This window comes from Acomys russatus, chromosome 15 (assembly GCF_903995435.1).
Source record: "Acomys russatus chromosome 15, mAcoRus1.1, whole genome shotgun sequence".
In the NCBI taxonomy this organism is placed as follows: Eukaryota; Metazoa; Chordata; class Mammalia; order Rodentia; family Muridae; genus Acomys; species Acomys russatus.
The window spans coordinates 64799694-64814375 of NC_067151.1; the positions used below are offsets into that span (position 1 = coordinate 64799694).

Below are 14682 nucleotides of genomic sequence, written 5' to 3' on the forward strand. Positions count from 1 at the left end.
TGGCTCGGCTGGTGAGGATACTTGCCGCTGAGCCTAGTGACATGACTTTGGTCTCCAGAGGCCACATAGTGGAAGAGAAGCAACCTCCACAAGTCATCCTCTAAGTTTCACACCTGTGCATGCACACACCCACACCCACACACACACACATCAGTGCGATAAAAATTCTTCACAAGCACATTTAATTTCTTCCTTTTAATTCTTCTGTAATAAAAGGCCCAAGTCCCAAATGTCAGTATAGCACTATAGATATGTTCTGAGAATAAACAATACTCATGCAGAAATGAAATAAGGGACCCAGTTCATTCTCATGCTAGCTGTAATGTTCTTTGACCTCTCAGTGCCTCAGTTTCCAGTCTTAAGAAAACAAAGACAATGAGGGCCAGTCAGATGGCCCAGTGGGGAAAGGAACTTGTAATCAAGCCCAAATGTCTGAGTTCGATCCTAGGGACCCATATGGCGGAAGAAAAAAACTGAACCTCACACTCATGCCCCTAAACACAAGTAAATAAGTGTAATCTGAAATATTTTTAAGCCACGAGATCTTTTGTCTATAAAAATATGAAGATTTCAACATTATAAAAAAACATTATCTTTGATGAACCATAAATGGATACTACCATTCTGAAGGATTTCTAGTTAGCTTTAAATAAAAATACATGGAACCGATTTGTTAAAGGTTAATTTTCTACATTTGCTGATATTTCCAAATCTTTTAATGAGTCTATAAAATAATTAAAATTGTTTGTCTAAAATCATGTTAGAGATTGCTACTGAAATTTGCTTTTTCATTATTGTTGCTATTGTTAGAAAGGGTCTTACTATGTAACCCTGGCTGAAGTGGAACTCACTCTATAAACCAGGCTGGCCTTGAATTCACAGACATCTGCTTTCCTAGTGCTGCTAAAGACAGGCAACACCACACCTAACTGTTTTTGTTTTGTTTATTTCTGTATTCTTTTAAAAAATAAATATGCTTAAAATTATTTGTCTGGATATTTGTATATGCATAGTGTGCAGGCCTTCAGCTGTAGAGGCTAGAAGAGGGCGTCAAACCCCTTGTAACTGAAATAACAGGAGGTTGTAAGCAATCCTCTGTAAGAGCAATGCATGCTATTAACTTCTGAGCCACTGCTCTAGACACCTGAAATAATATTCTTGTTCTGTTTTATACTTAGTGTAAAATAAAAGAACACATGCAGCTGTTCTTACAGCACTGTTGTAAGGCTGAACTTGTTTCGAAGTGGACACACAGTAAGAAGAGTCAATCCTCTGAGACTAGCGGATGTCTGTAAATGTTCTCCTTCCTGCTGTGCTCGCTCCAGACAGGAATGCACAAGGGAAGTGTCACTGAGCTTAACATTTAACTGCAGGATGGGAACCCTGGGCTGAAATCTTTTAACAGAACATAGATGGATAAAAACAAGCAAACGCTGAGCTGCCAAGAGGAAGTCAGACCTTAAAGACCATTTTTGACTACTTAGCAAAAATACTGTCAGAGGGAGAGGGGGAGTGGAAGGGCGAGCAGGAGGGAGAGAGAAAGGGAGACAGAGAGAGAGAGACAGAGACAGAGACAGAGACAGAGACAGAGACAGAGAGACACAGAGAGAGAGACAGAGAGACAGAGACCGAGAGACAGAGAGAGACAGAGAACAGCTCACACAGAAACATAATTCAGATACAGGGAATCCCTTGAAGGCTATCTAGTCAAAATACTAGAAACCTTGGGAGAGAGAAAGGGTTTTGATGACTTGTAGTTAGTTATGTCTGTCCATTGCTGAAGTTGATCCAAGGCCTAAGAGACCTGTATAAAACATTAGTTAAAACTGAGTGAGAGAATTTGCCATATCAAATCAGTTCACTGATAATGACAGTTCTGATGGTTCTAACAAAACTTGGAAATCACAGACCTCAGTAGTGAAGGCCTTGAAGAGGCAGAAGCGTGCTAGGTTTGCAGTCACATTTTCAACCTCCCATCACCTCAATCTTCTAGTTAATCCATGTCTAGATTAAGAAATGGACATCAGGAAAGAACATAAATTCTCCTCAAAATTCCCCAAACCAGTACTTCCTTTTGGTGGAGACAGAATTTCAAAGAAGCCACTGAATCATTTAATAGTCTCCATAAATCTATTATGAACCAAAGTTTCATGTAGTATGAAATGAAATGGTGGGAGTCACTGATAACCGGGAGTAAATCCAGTTCCTTACAATAAAAAAGCCCTGAGATTCACAAATAATCACCAGGGTTGGGAAAGCCCTGACAGCTATAATGGGCTAGAATAACCTTAATGTGCTTCCAGGAGGAGCCAACTCAAGTGTTTAGATGTCATAACCATTAGTAACTCGGGCTGAATGAGATGATTGTATCTACAATAATGCATTACACTAGCTCTTTTTCTCCAGGGGCTTCAATATGCTAGCAAGAAAAACAAATGAGCGAATTTCACTTAGACTTAATATCTCTAATAATGAAATTTCACAATATGGATTCTCATCAACAGCTTGATAAACACATATTTTAAGATATTCTCCAAAATATTTTACTTAAGAAGCAACCCCTAACCTGTAGAGAAAAACAAATCAGAGGAATACAATATAAAATAAGTTTACCGTCTGGATTTTTAGAAAAGAAAATTGTCCTCCCACATCATCTTCCTGGTATACTTAGTGTATACCTTCCTGGTGTTCCAGGCAGGGCTATGGTCATCTCTTCATGGTGTGCTATACGCCATAGAGAAATGAGTTGGTTCTAATCAGTTTATGTAAAAAAAAATAATAATAATAAAAAATTAAAAAGTTCTGTGTATTGACAACCTAGAATATGTATATTCTATAAAACAAATAGTTTAAGGGGTTAGAAATATGGCTGAAGGGAGAAAGAAAGAAAGGAAGAAAGAAAGAAAGGAAGAAAGACAAAAAAAATATGGCTGACCAGTTAAGAATACTTTGCTCTTGCAAAAGACCTGAATTTAGTTCCTAGCATCCATGTTGGGTCGCCAGTCTTAGGGGACTCCAACACCTCTGGCTTCTACCAGCACCTGTACTCATGTTTGCACATAGACATGCTTAAAAATAAATCTGAAAAAAATAAATGACCGGGAGCTGTCCTTTTTTGATGAATAATAAATAAAGGTTTATAATACTCATCACCTTTGTTTTAACGTTTTTATTTTAGCAATTAAAGAAAAATCAGAAAAGCTGCCAAATATTCTACCTTTCTGTATGAGGTGGGGCAAGTACCCAGTCAGGAGGCAAGTCCTGTGAACCCTGTGCCAAATAGCTACGTGAGCAAATGGTGAGATAAACAGCCATTCCTGGAGACAGAGGTGGAGCTGGGATTTGAATGAATCAGGTCATCCCACAGAGTGGGTGTCTCCTTCCTAAGTTGATGCCTGGGGCACGATTAAAACCCCTATAAAAGGCCCTGCTGCCAGTTACCTAGCACACTTGCCAGCAGTGTCAGCGAGCACTTGACATCTTCCTCTGGTGAAGTGGGTAAGTTCCATCCTATGGGATGGCGTTCTTCTATACGATTCTTCGACTCTTCGCTTCCTAGCCGCAGTACATTTTGGGAGAATGAAGGCAGGCTCTATGTTCCAGAGGGGATCTCCACATTTCAGTGTCAGCTAAATCTCACTTATCCTATTTCCTCTGCTTCTTTCTCTTTTTCTTCTTCTTCTTTTTTTTTTTTTTAACAAGGTCTCACTGTTTAGCCCTATCTGGCCGAGGCCTTGCTATGGAGACCTTTTGGTTTTTTTTTTTTCAAGACAGGGTTTCTCTGTGTAGCCCTTGGCTGTCCTGGACTCACTTTGTAGACTAGGCCGGCCTTGAACTTACAGAGATCCACCTGCCTCTGCCTCCCAAGTGCTAGTATTAAAGGCATGCGCTACCACTGCCCAGCCCACCCCATCTCTTTATGGCTGGAGCCATCACTTGAACAGAAAGCAGGAGTTCTCTCGAGGCTCTGAACTCAATACTTAACACACATCAAGAAACAATGTGTGTGCCTCTTATCGGGCTCATTTTTCTGAAAAACTATCATCTCAAAAGTGGGCAAACCCTCTGATATTTTTAATGTGTCATGTATGACACACGCACCTTCATATAGTTCACATGTGAGTTGGTACGTGAGATGTTGGATAATACAGAACTCAGCCAGGAAAGCCATCCAAGCATTCTTTTTAACACTGGTCTGTTGCTGGATAAGACTTTGTTGTTGCCGTGTGCCTTGATATGTTTTGGCATTACCTGGAATTGAACACATAATCTTGCATGTACTAGCGGTGACTCTATCAATGAGCAGCATTCCCAGAGCACCCCTCTCATTTCTGTAATCCAACATTCAAATGATTTGCTTGAGTTTAACAAAGTCAGCCTTAAGAACAATGTCACTCAAAGTTCTCCAGGTTTGTTTGTGGGATGGTCTGATGTATTTTGATGTTAATTACTGTTTACTGTCTGTGTGACTCACCTTTTGTTTAATAAAAAGCTATCCCACTTGGACAAGATAGGTAAGGCTAAAAGAGAGTCAAATAATTTTCAATAATAGAAGATTGAATAGCCATCGTATTTCTGAGTTAAGGTAGATATCATGCACTCTGGTTTTCTGAGTTGCTGTATCTAAATGTTACAATATTTTGTTTTGATGAGGAAACGCTCTTTAATCTTACAATTGATAACATGATTTAGTCCCTTATGGGCTACAAATTTAAGGAATAACTTACACTTCCTTTTCACTCTTCTGTTTGTTGACATGTTTTTGCAGACACAATTGGCTGTTCATGTCTACTTACTTCTGAAGATGCTCAAGTCTCTCACTTCACATCTTGGCTTTTACCTCTTTGCTTGACTTTAAGAGTTATTCTGAGTAGCAACATGTAGAATTTAAATTCTTGCTCTAATCCTTTCAGTATCTGCTCTGAAATATGCTGAAACAAAAGGGCGGGTGGATAGTCTATACTGATATCGATGAAAAGCTGACTGTTATATAGTTTGAAGACAGTTTCTTGGCTTAGAATTTTTCAATATTTCTCTTCCTCTTCCTGAACACAGTATTCAAAGACAAAATGCTCTGAAAATGCAAGTTGACATTGTTAGTGAAAAGTGTAAATATCTGTCTAAATCTATGCGAATGAAGTTTTCCCAAAATCAGATTTGATTCTAAATCCTATCTTAATTGTTCTAGGTTTACTTGAATTTTAAGGAAAAAAAATGTCTCCACTTATAAGAAGCATTGTTGATATCACTGAAGTTTTCTATGAATATGCCTCACATAGTTGTGATGGAGCATCACTAAGCAAGAAAGACTTGAAGAACCTCCTTGAAAGGGAACTTGGAGCTGTCCTTCAGGTAATACCTCAAAAGAAAAAGAAATCTATAGATGTGGGGCTATCAATTTTCTTCCCATGAAAGACCATAGAAAAGAACACTGATTAATATTGATTTTAAAACATGATAAGTCTACATTATATCCTCATTCATTTTTGAGCCTGGGATATTTAAATTGGTATGATAATCTGAGAACTAAGGAAGTTAATAGCATGTATTTAATGACCTTGATGGCATTGTTAATGGGAATGAAGTGTTAGTTAATAAGGCATTACCACTAATGATGCCTAATCAAGTTAGTAGACTTGAAGGGACATTTTTGGCTTCAAACTTTCAGCAACCAAAGTCTGCCTGTTTCTCAATTAAAATGTCATTGCTGTAAATAACTCAGTTCTTCAAGCATAGAATAGAAAATAAATCAGGAGAGCTGGCTATTTAAAACTGGCTATGTCTGTTGGAAATCTTCATAAAATTTCATTTTATCTATCACAAGGATGAATCTCCACTCTTATTCACCCATCTAGAAAGAATTTGTTGCTTTGATCAGCATACAATTACAACTATTTCCAACAAGAGTATGTTTTGAAATGAGTTGTTCACATATGTATAAAAACAAACTGTGCCTTTTCTAATTGCTCTAAATATCTCCCAATCGCAGCAAAACATAAGTGTGAAAGTAAAAGTTTACTGCTTATAAATAATTAATTATAAAACATTTGCTTTAATATTTTCATAGAAACCACATGACCCTGAGACGGTAGACCTGACCCTAGAACTTCTGGATCGCGACTGCAATGGGCGTGTTGATTTCAACGAATTCCTCGTGTTCCTTTCCAAGATTGCTCAAGCTTGCTATTATGCTCTTGGCCAGGCTGCAGAGCTAGATGAGAGGAGAGCCTTGCCTAGGGAAAAGAGGAACCTGACACAAGAAGACCAAAGGAGATTCGAGCCCCGGGACAGACAACTGGAAGAAGAACCTGGGCGCCGAAGCTGGCAGAAGAGACGTGAGCAGGAGGAGCGCGCTGAGGAGCAGACAAAGAGGCAAGAGAGGCTGGAGCAGCGCGACAGGCAACACCTAGATGAAGAGCAGCGACTGAAAAGGCGGGAACTTCAAGAACTGGAGGAGCGCCTGGCAGAGAAAGAGCCGCTAAGCTGGAGCAAGGGTCGTGACGCTGAGGAGTTTTCTGAGGAAGCGGAACAGCAAAGGCGAGAAAGGCAAGAACTCAAGAGCGACCGCCAGACCGAAGAAAGACTGCTGCAGAAGCGCCGGCAAGAAGAGCTACGGGAACCCCTGCCGAGGCGTGAGCAGGCGCAGAGGCTTGAGCAGGAGCTGAGGCAAGAGCGGGAGCTGAGGCGAGAGCAGGAGCTGAGGCTTGAGCAGGAGCTGAGGCAAGAGCGGGAGCTGAGGCGAGAGCAGGAGCTGAGGCAAGAGCGGGAGCTGAGGCGAGCGCAGGAGCTGAGGCGAGCGGAGGAGCTGAGGCAGGAGCTGAGGCGAGACCAGGAACTGAGGCAGGAGCAGGAACTGAGGCAGGAACAGGAGCTCAGGCAGGAGCGGGAGCTGAGGCAAGAGCGGGAGCTGAGGCGAGAGCAGGAGCTGAGGCGAGAGCAGGAGCTGAGGCGAGAGCAGGAGCTGAGGCGAGAGCAGGAGCTCAGGCAGGAGCAGGAGCTGAGGCAGGAGCAGGAGCTGAGGCAGGAGCTGCGGCAGGAGCACGAGCTGAGGCGAGACCAGGAGCTGAGGCGAGACCAGGAGCTGAGGCAGGAGCAGGAGCTGAGGCGAGACCAGGAGCTCAGGCAGGAGCAGGAGTTGCTGGCCGAAGAGGATGAGCAGACACGGGTCCGGGAACCGGAGGAGAGCATCACCCAGAGGTGGCAGAGGCAGCTCGAAAACGAGGCAGAAGCCCGTCAGAACAAGGTCTACTCCAGGCCTCGCAGGCAAGAGCAGACGCTTCGCCAGGAGCTGCAGGACCGTCAGCTCCGGGAACAGGAGGAGGAGCGCCGAGACCTCCAAAGGCAGCGTCTGGCTGAGGAAGAGCTCCAGCGAAGCCAGTGGGTAGAGGAGCGCCTGGAACAGGAGCAGCGGTTCCGCGACAGGGAGGAGCAGCGCTCTCAGCTACGTGAGGAGGAGCAGCGCTTCCGGGAGGAGACGCGGCAGCGAGCAGAGCTCCAGGACAGCCTCCTGGAAGAACGCCAGCGGAGACGCCAGGCGGAGCGCCGGCTTCGTGAGGAGCGGCTGTTGCAAGAAGAGGAGCAGCAGCGCCAGCAGAGGGAGAGGAAATATCGGGAGGAGGACCTGCAGCAAGAGGAAGAGCTGCTGAGGCGGGAAGAAGAGCCGCAGAGGGAAAGGAGACGCCTGCAGCGGGAAAGGAAGTATCAAGAGGAGGAGCTGCAGCAGGAGGAAGAGCGGCGGCAGCAGGAGGAGGTGCGACTGCAGAGGGAAAGCAGGAGCCTGCAGCAGGAGAGGCAGCATGAAGAGGCGGAGCTGCAGGAGCTGCGGGATGAAGAACAGCGCAGGGATCTGAAATGGCAGTGGCAACCAAAGAAAGAAAATGAATTTCGTAATAACAGGCTCTTCTCCAAACGCAGAGAGGATGAGGAAACTATCCAGCAGCTGGAAGAGTCTCAGGAGCGAGAGAGACGGTTCCGTCAGGACCAGAGGGCCCTGAAAGAGGAAGAGAGGAGAGAGTTGGAGCAGGAGAGAAGGCGCCGACAGCAGCGCGACCGGCAGTTCCTAGCGGAAGAACAGCTGCAAGAAGAGCGCCAAAGGGAAGTCAGAAGACAAGATGAGAAGCTCCGGCAGGAAGAGCAGCTCCTGAGAGAATCGAGAAGACAGGAGAGAGATGTTAAGTTCCTTGAGGACGAAAGGAAGCTGCAGAAGGAACGGGAAGAACAGAGGAGGCGTCAAGAACACGAGAGAGAATTCCTGGAGGAGGAGCTGCGCCTCCAAGAACGTGAGAAAGAACTTCGACAAGAGCGCCGCCAGCAGCGTGAGGAAGAGCAGCGCCGCCAGGAGCGCGACAGAAGTTTCCGCCAGGAACAAGAGCTCCGCCGAGAGCGCGAGTCAGAGCAGCGCCGCCAGGAACAAGAGCTCCGCCGGGAACAAGAGCTCCGCCGGGAGCGCGAAGAAGTGCGGCGCCGCCAGGAACAAGAGCTCCGCCGAGAGCGCGAGGAACAGCAGCTGAGGGACCGAGGTTTCCGCCAGGAACAAGAGCTCCGCCGAGAGCGCGAGTCAGAGCAGCGCCGCCAGGAACAAGAGCTTCGCCGGGAACAAGAGCTCCGCCGGGAGCGCGAGGAACAGCAGCTGAGGGACCGAGGTTTCCGCCAGGAACAGGAGCTCCGCCGGGAACAAGAGCTCCGCCGGGAGCGCGAGGAACAGCAGCTGAGGGACCGAGGTTTCCGCCAGGAACAGGAGCTTCGCCGGGAACAAGAGCTGCGCCGGGAACAAGAGCTTCGCCGGGAGCGCGAGGACGAGCAACTGAGGGACAGACGTTTCCGCCAGGAACAAGAGCTTCGCCGGGAGCGCGAGTCAGAGCAGCGCCGCCAGGAACAAGAGCTCCGCCGGGAACAAGAGCTCCGCCGGGAGCGCGAAGAAGTGCGGCGCCGCCAGGAACAAGAGCTCCGCCGAGAGCGCGAGGAACAGCAGCTGAGGGACAGAAGTTTCCGCCAGGAACAAGAGCTTCGCCGGGAACAAGAGCTCCGCCGAGAGCGCGAGGAAGAGCAGCTGAGGGACCGAGGTTTCCGCCAGGAACAAGAGCTTCGCCGGGAGCGTGAGGAACAGCAGCTGAGGGACCGAGGTTTCCGCCAGGAACAAGAGCTCCGCCGAGAACAAGAGCTGCGCCGGGAGCGCGAGGAAGAGCAGCTGAGGGACAGAAGTTTCCGCCAGGAACAAGAGCTTCGCCGGGAACAAGAGCTTCGCCGGGAGCGCGAGGAAGTGCAGCGCCGCCAGGAACAAGAGCTCCGCCGAGAACAAGAGCTGCGCCGGGAGCGCGAGGAAGAGCAGCTGAGGGACCGAGGTTTCCGCCAGGAACAAGAGCTTCGCCGGGAGCGTGAGGAACAGCAGCTGAGGGACCGAGGTTTCCGCCAGGAACAAGAGCTCCGCCGAGAACAAGAGCTGCGCCGGGAGCGCGAGGAAGAGCAGCTGAGGGACCGAGGTTTCCGCCAGGAACAAGAGCTTCGCCGGGAGCGTGAGGAACAGCAGCTGAGGGACCGAGGTTTCCGCCAGGAACAAGAGCTCCGCCGAGAGCGCGAGGTAGAGCAGCTGAGGGACCGAGGTTTCCGCCAGGAACAAGAGCTTCGCCGGGAGCGCGAGTCAGAGCAGCGCCGCCAGGAACAAGAGCTTCGCCAGGAACAAGAGCTCCGCCGGGAACAAGAGCTGCGCCAGGAGCGCGAGGAACAGCAGCTGAGGGACAGAAAATTCCGCCGAGAACAAGAGCTGCGCCGGGAACAAGAGCTTCGCCGGGAGCGCGAGGAACAGCAGCTGAGGGACAGACGTTTCCGCCAGGAACAAGAGCTTCGCCGGGAACAAGAGCTGCGCCGGGAGCGTGAGGAACAGCAGCTGAGGGACAGAAAATTCCGCCGGGAACAAGAGCTTCACCGGGAGCGCGAGGAAGAGCAACTGAGGGACAGACGTTTCCGCCAGGAACAAGAGCTTCGCCGGGAACAAGAGCTGCGCCAGGAACAAGAGCTCCGCCGGGAGCGTGAGGAACAGCAGCTGAGGGACCGAGGTTTCCGCCAGGAACAAGAGCTTCGCCGGGAGCGCGAGGAAGAGCAGCTGAGGGACCGAGGTTTCCGCCAGGAACAAGAGCTGCGCCGAGAGCGCGAGGAAGAGCAGCTGAGGGACCGAGGTTTCCGCCAGGAACAAGAGCTTCGCCGGGAACAAGAGCTGCGCCGGGAACAAGAGCTGCGCCGGGAGCGCGAGGAAGAGCAGCTGAGGGACCGAGGTTTCCGCCAGGAACAAGAGCTTCGCCGGGAACAAGAGCTGCGCCGAGAGCGCGAGGAAGAGCAGCTGAGGGACCGAGGTTTCCGCCAGGAACAAGAGCTTCGCCGAGAGCGCGAGGAAGAGCAACTGAGGGACCGAGGTTTCCGCCAGGAACAAGAGCTGCGCCGGGAACAAGAGCTGCGCCGGGAGCGTGAGGAAGAGCAGCGCCGCCAGGAACAAGAGCTGCGCCGGGAACAAGAGCTGCGCCGGGAGCGTGAGGAAGTGCAGCGCCGCCAGGAACAAGAGCTTCGCCGGGAACAACAGCTGCGCCGGGAGCGTGAGGAAGTGCAGCGCCGCCAGGAACAAGAGCTTCGCCGGGAACAACAGCTGCGCCGGGAGCGTGAGGAAGTGCAGCGCCGCCAGGAACAAGAGCTGCGCCGGGAACAAGAGCTGCGCCGGGAGCGTGAGGAAGTGCAGCGCCGCCAGGAACAAGAGCTTCGCCGGGAGCGCGAGGAAGAGCAGCTGCGGCGCCAGGAACGCGACAGAGGATTCCGTCAGGAACAAGAGCTCCGCCAGGAACTCCAGGAAGAGCAGAGGAGGCGCCAGGAACGCGAGCAACAGGTACGCGACAGGAAAGCCCGTGAGGAAGAAGAGCTTCTTCAAGAAAGGGAGGAACTGCTGCGCCAAGAGGTTCAGGAAGAGGAGAGGCTCCGCCAGGATAGAGAGGGACTGAAGCGTCGTCTTCAGGACCGCGAAAACAGAAAATTCCCCCGAGAGCCGGAGCTCAGGAAAGAAAGGGAAGAGCAAGAACTGCGTCGCCAGGAACGTGAGCAGCAGCTTCGCCTAGAGCGCCAACAGGGAGACAGAAAATTCCGTGAGGTAGAAGAGCTTCGCCAGGAAGAAGAGCAGCGGCGCCGCCAGGAGCATGACAGGAAATTCCCGGAAGAGAAACAGCTGCAGCAGGACCAGCAGTTGCGGAGGCAGAAGCGAGATGATCAGTACCTGGCTGAGGAGCAATTTGCCAGGGATAAGATTCGCCTTCAGGAACAAGAACTACGTAAGGAAGAGGAACAGAGGCGTCGCCAAGAGCGGGAGAGAAAATTTCAAGAAGAGCAGATCCGTCGGCAGGGGGAGCAGAGGCGCCGCCAGATCCTGGAGTCTGGCACGCGCCAGTTTGCCAACGTGCCAGTGCGTTCCAGCCCCCTCTACGAGTACATCCAAGAGCAGAGGTCTCAATACCGTTCTTAGAGGATGCTCCCAACATCCTGGCACCAGCCAAAGCTACAAGCAAAAGAAAATGAGAAACGCAGATGATAACCCGTGTGTTTCTGGTTGTGGGAAAACTCTCTAATCTTAGACCGTATCTTTTCCTCCTGAATCTTAAACTATACCTATTTCTTTTCTTTCGATTCCTGTCTTTTATTCTTCCTCGGGTAGTTTCTTTATTGCAAGATGTCTTTGAGTGCTGATATGATGTGCACTTTTTAAAAATAAGCCATTTAATTTTTAAAGGAACTTTGTTTGAGAAGCACATTGATTTATTGCTTTCACAAATAATAAGAATAATGTAGCAATTTGATATTCAAAATAATTGGACCACTATTTTTAGTAGTGGATCATCTTGTCTACAGCTTTCATTTTATGTTTAAATTGACACTTTCTTTGGTCTAGATTTCATTTGTCTTTACCTCCAAATAGTTTTCTCAGTTTTTATTACATAATTGCAACAGATCCCATTGTCAGGCTGAAATTCTACAGTCCTCAAATAATGCAAGGGTGAAGGATGATTTATACAGAAAAATACCATATGAAATCAGTTCATAACTGGACGAAATATCTAATAAGAAAACGGCTGGGACAGAAAATTAGAATTTGGCATTATGTTTTTATACTTAGCATCACCTAAAATCTCATGAAGTGAAAGCAAGGTGTTTCTCAAACAACTCAAATTTTAAAATGCTGTAATTTGTAGAGCTCTGTTCCATTTTTCCAAATTTTGAAGGGTTTGAGAATATTACTACTTTTGTACAGTTTGGTTTGGAGGGAATCTACTCAAGATCCTGTAAACATCTTTCTTGTTTGGGTCCAACAAAAGTTCACACTGTGGTGGAAGAAGGAAAGAGGAAAGTGTATGAACAGAGAACAAATTTCTAGAGGTCTCTTGGCTAGACTTATCAGCCCACAATCCTTCAAGGCCTTACACTGCCTTAAAGACATTCTTGTTCAAATAACTGGACTGTAAAAAACAAAAAACAAAAAAATCTCAATAAATGTTTGGCAAATAATTATACTTGTCTGTTTTAATTATGTCTATCATAACTCATGTCTAATCTGGAAATGCACATTTTCCAATCACTTAGGGTATTTTACTATCTGCTATTTCCAAATATGAAAGAGGGAGGTTGGAACCTTTGGTTTTTCCCAGAAATTTTATCCCAATTAAGGTGACTCCCATATTATTTAAGAGTAAGGCTTGGACAGAAAATTACAATTGGGTTTTTAAAAAATTGTTCTTAGCATCACTTAAAATCTCATAAAGCAAAAGCAAGGTGTTTCTTAAATAACTCAAATTTAAAACTGCTGTAGTTTGTAGAGCTCTGTTGCATTTACCCAAGTTTTGTTGGGTTTGAGAATAATTCTACTTTTGTACATTTTGGTTTAGAGAGAACTTACTTATGATCCTGTAAGTATCTCTTTTGTTTGGGGCCAATACATTTTCACTGAGTGTTGGACAAAGTTAAATTGACCCCTATATTATTTTCATTACCACATAGAGTCCCTTTCCAAGTGTCTTGTTCTTGATGCTACTGCTTCCTGTGCCCTTTCTTGTAAAGACTCACACTGGTCAAGACAAATACTCCACTCCCACTGTTTGTAACTATTTCTTTTTAAAATGGAGCAGCTACTTTGTGTCTAAGCCAGTAATGGAACATGACCTAAAATTTTGGAGTAGCTCTATAGGCTACTCAGTGATTTAAACAAAGCAGTCCATGAGATGCCTGATTCAGAAAAATGCTAAATAGTAATTAGTCCAATTCTTACACATTACTATCCCATAATGCACACACCCTTGTGTACCTGGATTGTTAGTGTATTGGCCTGTATTATTTCATTGAATAACGAGAGAAATTCTTCAAAAATTCCTTAATAATATCACTATGTGCCAGGCGTGGTGGCCCATCCCTTTAATCCCAGCACTCGGGGAGGAAGAAGCAGGTGGACTGCTGTGAGTTCAAGAGCAGCCTGGTCTTCAAAGCAAATCTAGGACAGCCAAGGATACACAAACCCTGTCTCAAAACAAAAACAAACAGACAAACAAACAAACAAAAAGAATATCACTACTTCAGGCCAGGAGAAGTGGTACACTTCTTTAATCCCAGCACTCGGGAAGCAAAAGTGGTGGGTATCTGATTTCCAGGCCCAGCTTGATCTACAGTTCTAGGACAGCCAGGGACACACAAAGTAAGCCTATCTTAGAATGGGAAGGAAGGAAAAAAGGAAGGGAAGGAGGGAGAGAGAGAGGGAAGAAGGGAGGGAGGGAAAGAAAACAATATCGCTATTTTTAATTATGAGAATCCTGAATAATGCCCTAAAGCCGTAGTCAGAGCTTCAGTCGGAGCTTCAGTCAGAGATGGGGAGGCGAACCTTGCAGCTTCTGATTCTCATTTTGGCTGAAGAGGAGACACTTAATGGAAAGGAGTCCAGACTCTCACACTTGAATACAAATGGAAGATGGTCATCAAAAGCATAGGTAAGGAATCCTTGTGCTCTTTCAAACTACTTTTAACTATAGAACCATTTTTCCTCCACATGTGTATTTTTCTTCATTAGAGTTCTTCACAGAAGCCCTGGAAGAAACGCACTGTTTTCCCCTAGGATCCTCATGAGAGATTCTCCTTATGAATTCCCACCTCTAGGATATTATACTCAACAGTGAAGCAACATAATCAAAGCCATTCAGACTACTTAGAGTACTTTACAAATGAGGAAAACAACAGTTTCCGCAGAAGAAACTATTGCTTCATCCATTTTAACAATGTAATTCTTTTGACAAGTGTATGAGTAAAGCCATACTACCTTGCTACTTGTACCACAATGGCAGGAAAACAAGGACCGACCATCTTGTTGTAGCTGAGTGATGTACCTTGGTGCTATTGGGCAACTGCATGATTGACTTCAAACTAGACATCTCAGTAACATCACTTCAATTGCTACTGGGAAACAGGATGGAGAATTGTTCTATGATAGACTTTTCCTGGGGAGGCATATCACATGTCTATTCACCCCAGAACTGGAAACCATGACAGAGCAAAGAAACAGTTACACCAACCTCCAACTTTGTGAACCAGTGAGTTTTTAGGAGGTTACTTACAGGAGTATGGGTGAGAGGTAGCGTAATAGGATCAGATATGACTCAAAAGCAGCTACATCATTAA

The 14682-nt window shown here is 46.8% G+C and overlaps 1 protein-coding gene across 1 annotated transcript; it reads left to right on the top strand.

The window, feature by feature from the left end:
* Positions 1-3431: 3431 nt before the first annotated feature.
* Tchh (trichohyalin) lies at positions 3432-12531 on the top strand. Its single transcript, XM_051157659.1, has 8 exons — positions 3432-3498; positions 5189-5352; positions 6068-6640; positions 6713-8333; positions 8415-8720; positions 8757-8816; positions 9003-10528; positions 10733-12531. Exons 2-8 carry the CDS (start codon positions 5215-5217, stop codon positions 11492-11494), a joined length of 4986 nt encoding a protein of 1661 aa, XP_051013616.1. The 5' UTR covers positions 3432-3498; positions 5189-5214; the 3' UTR covers positions 11495-12531.
* Positions 12532-14682: the final 2151 nt, after the last annotated feature.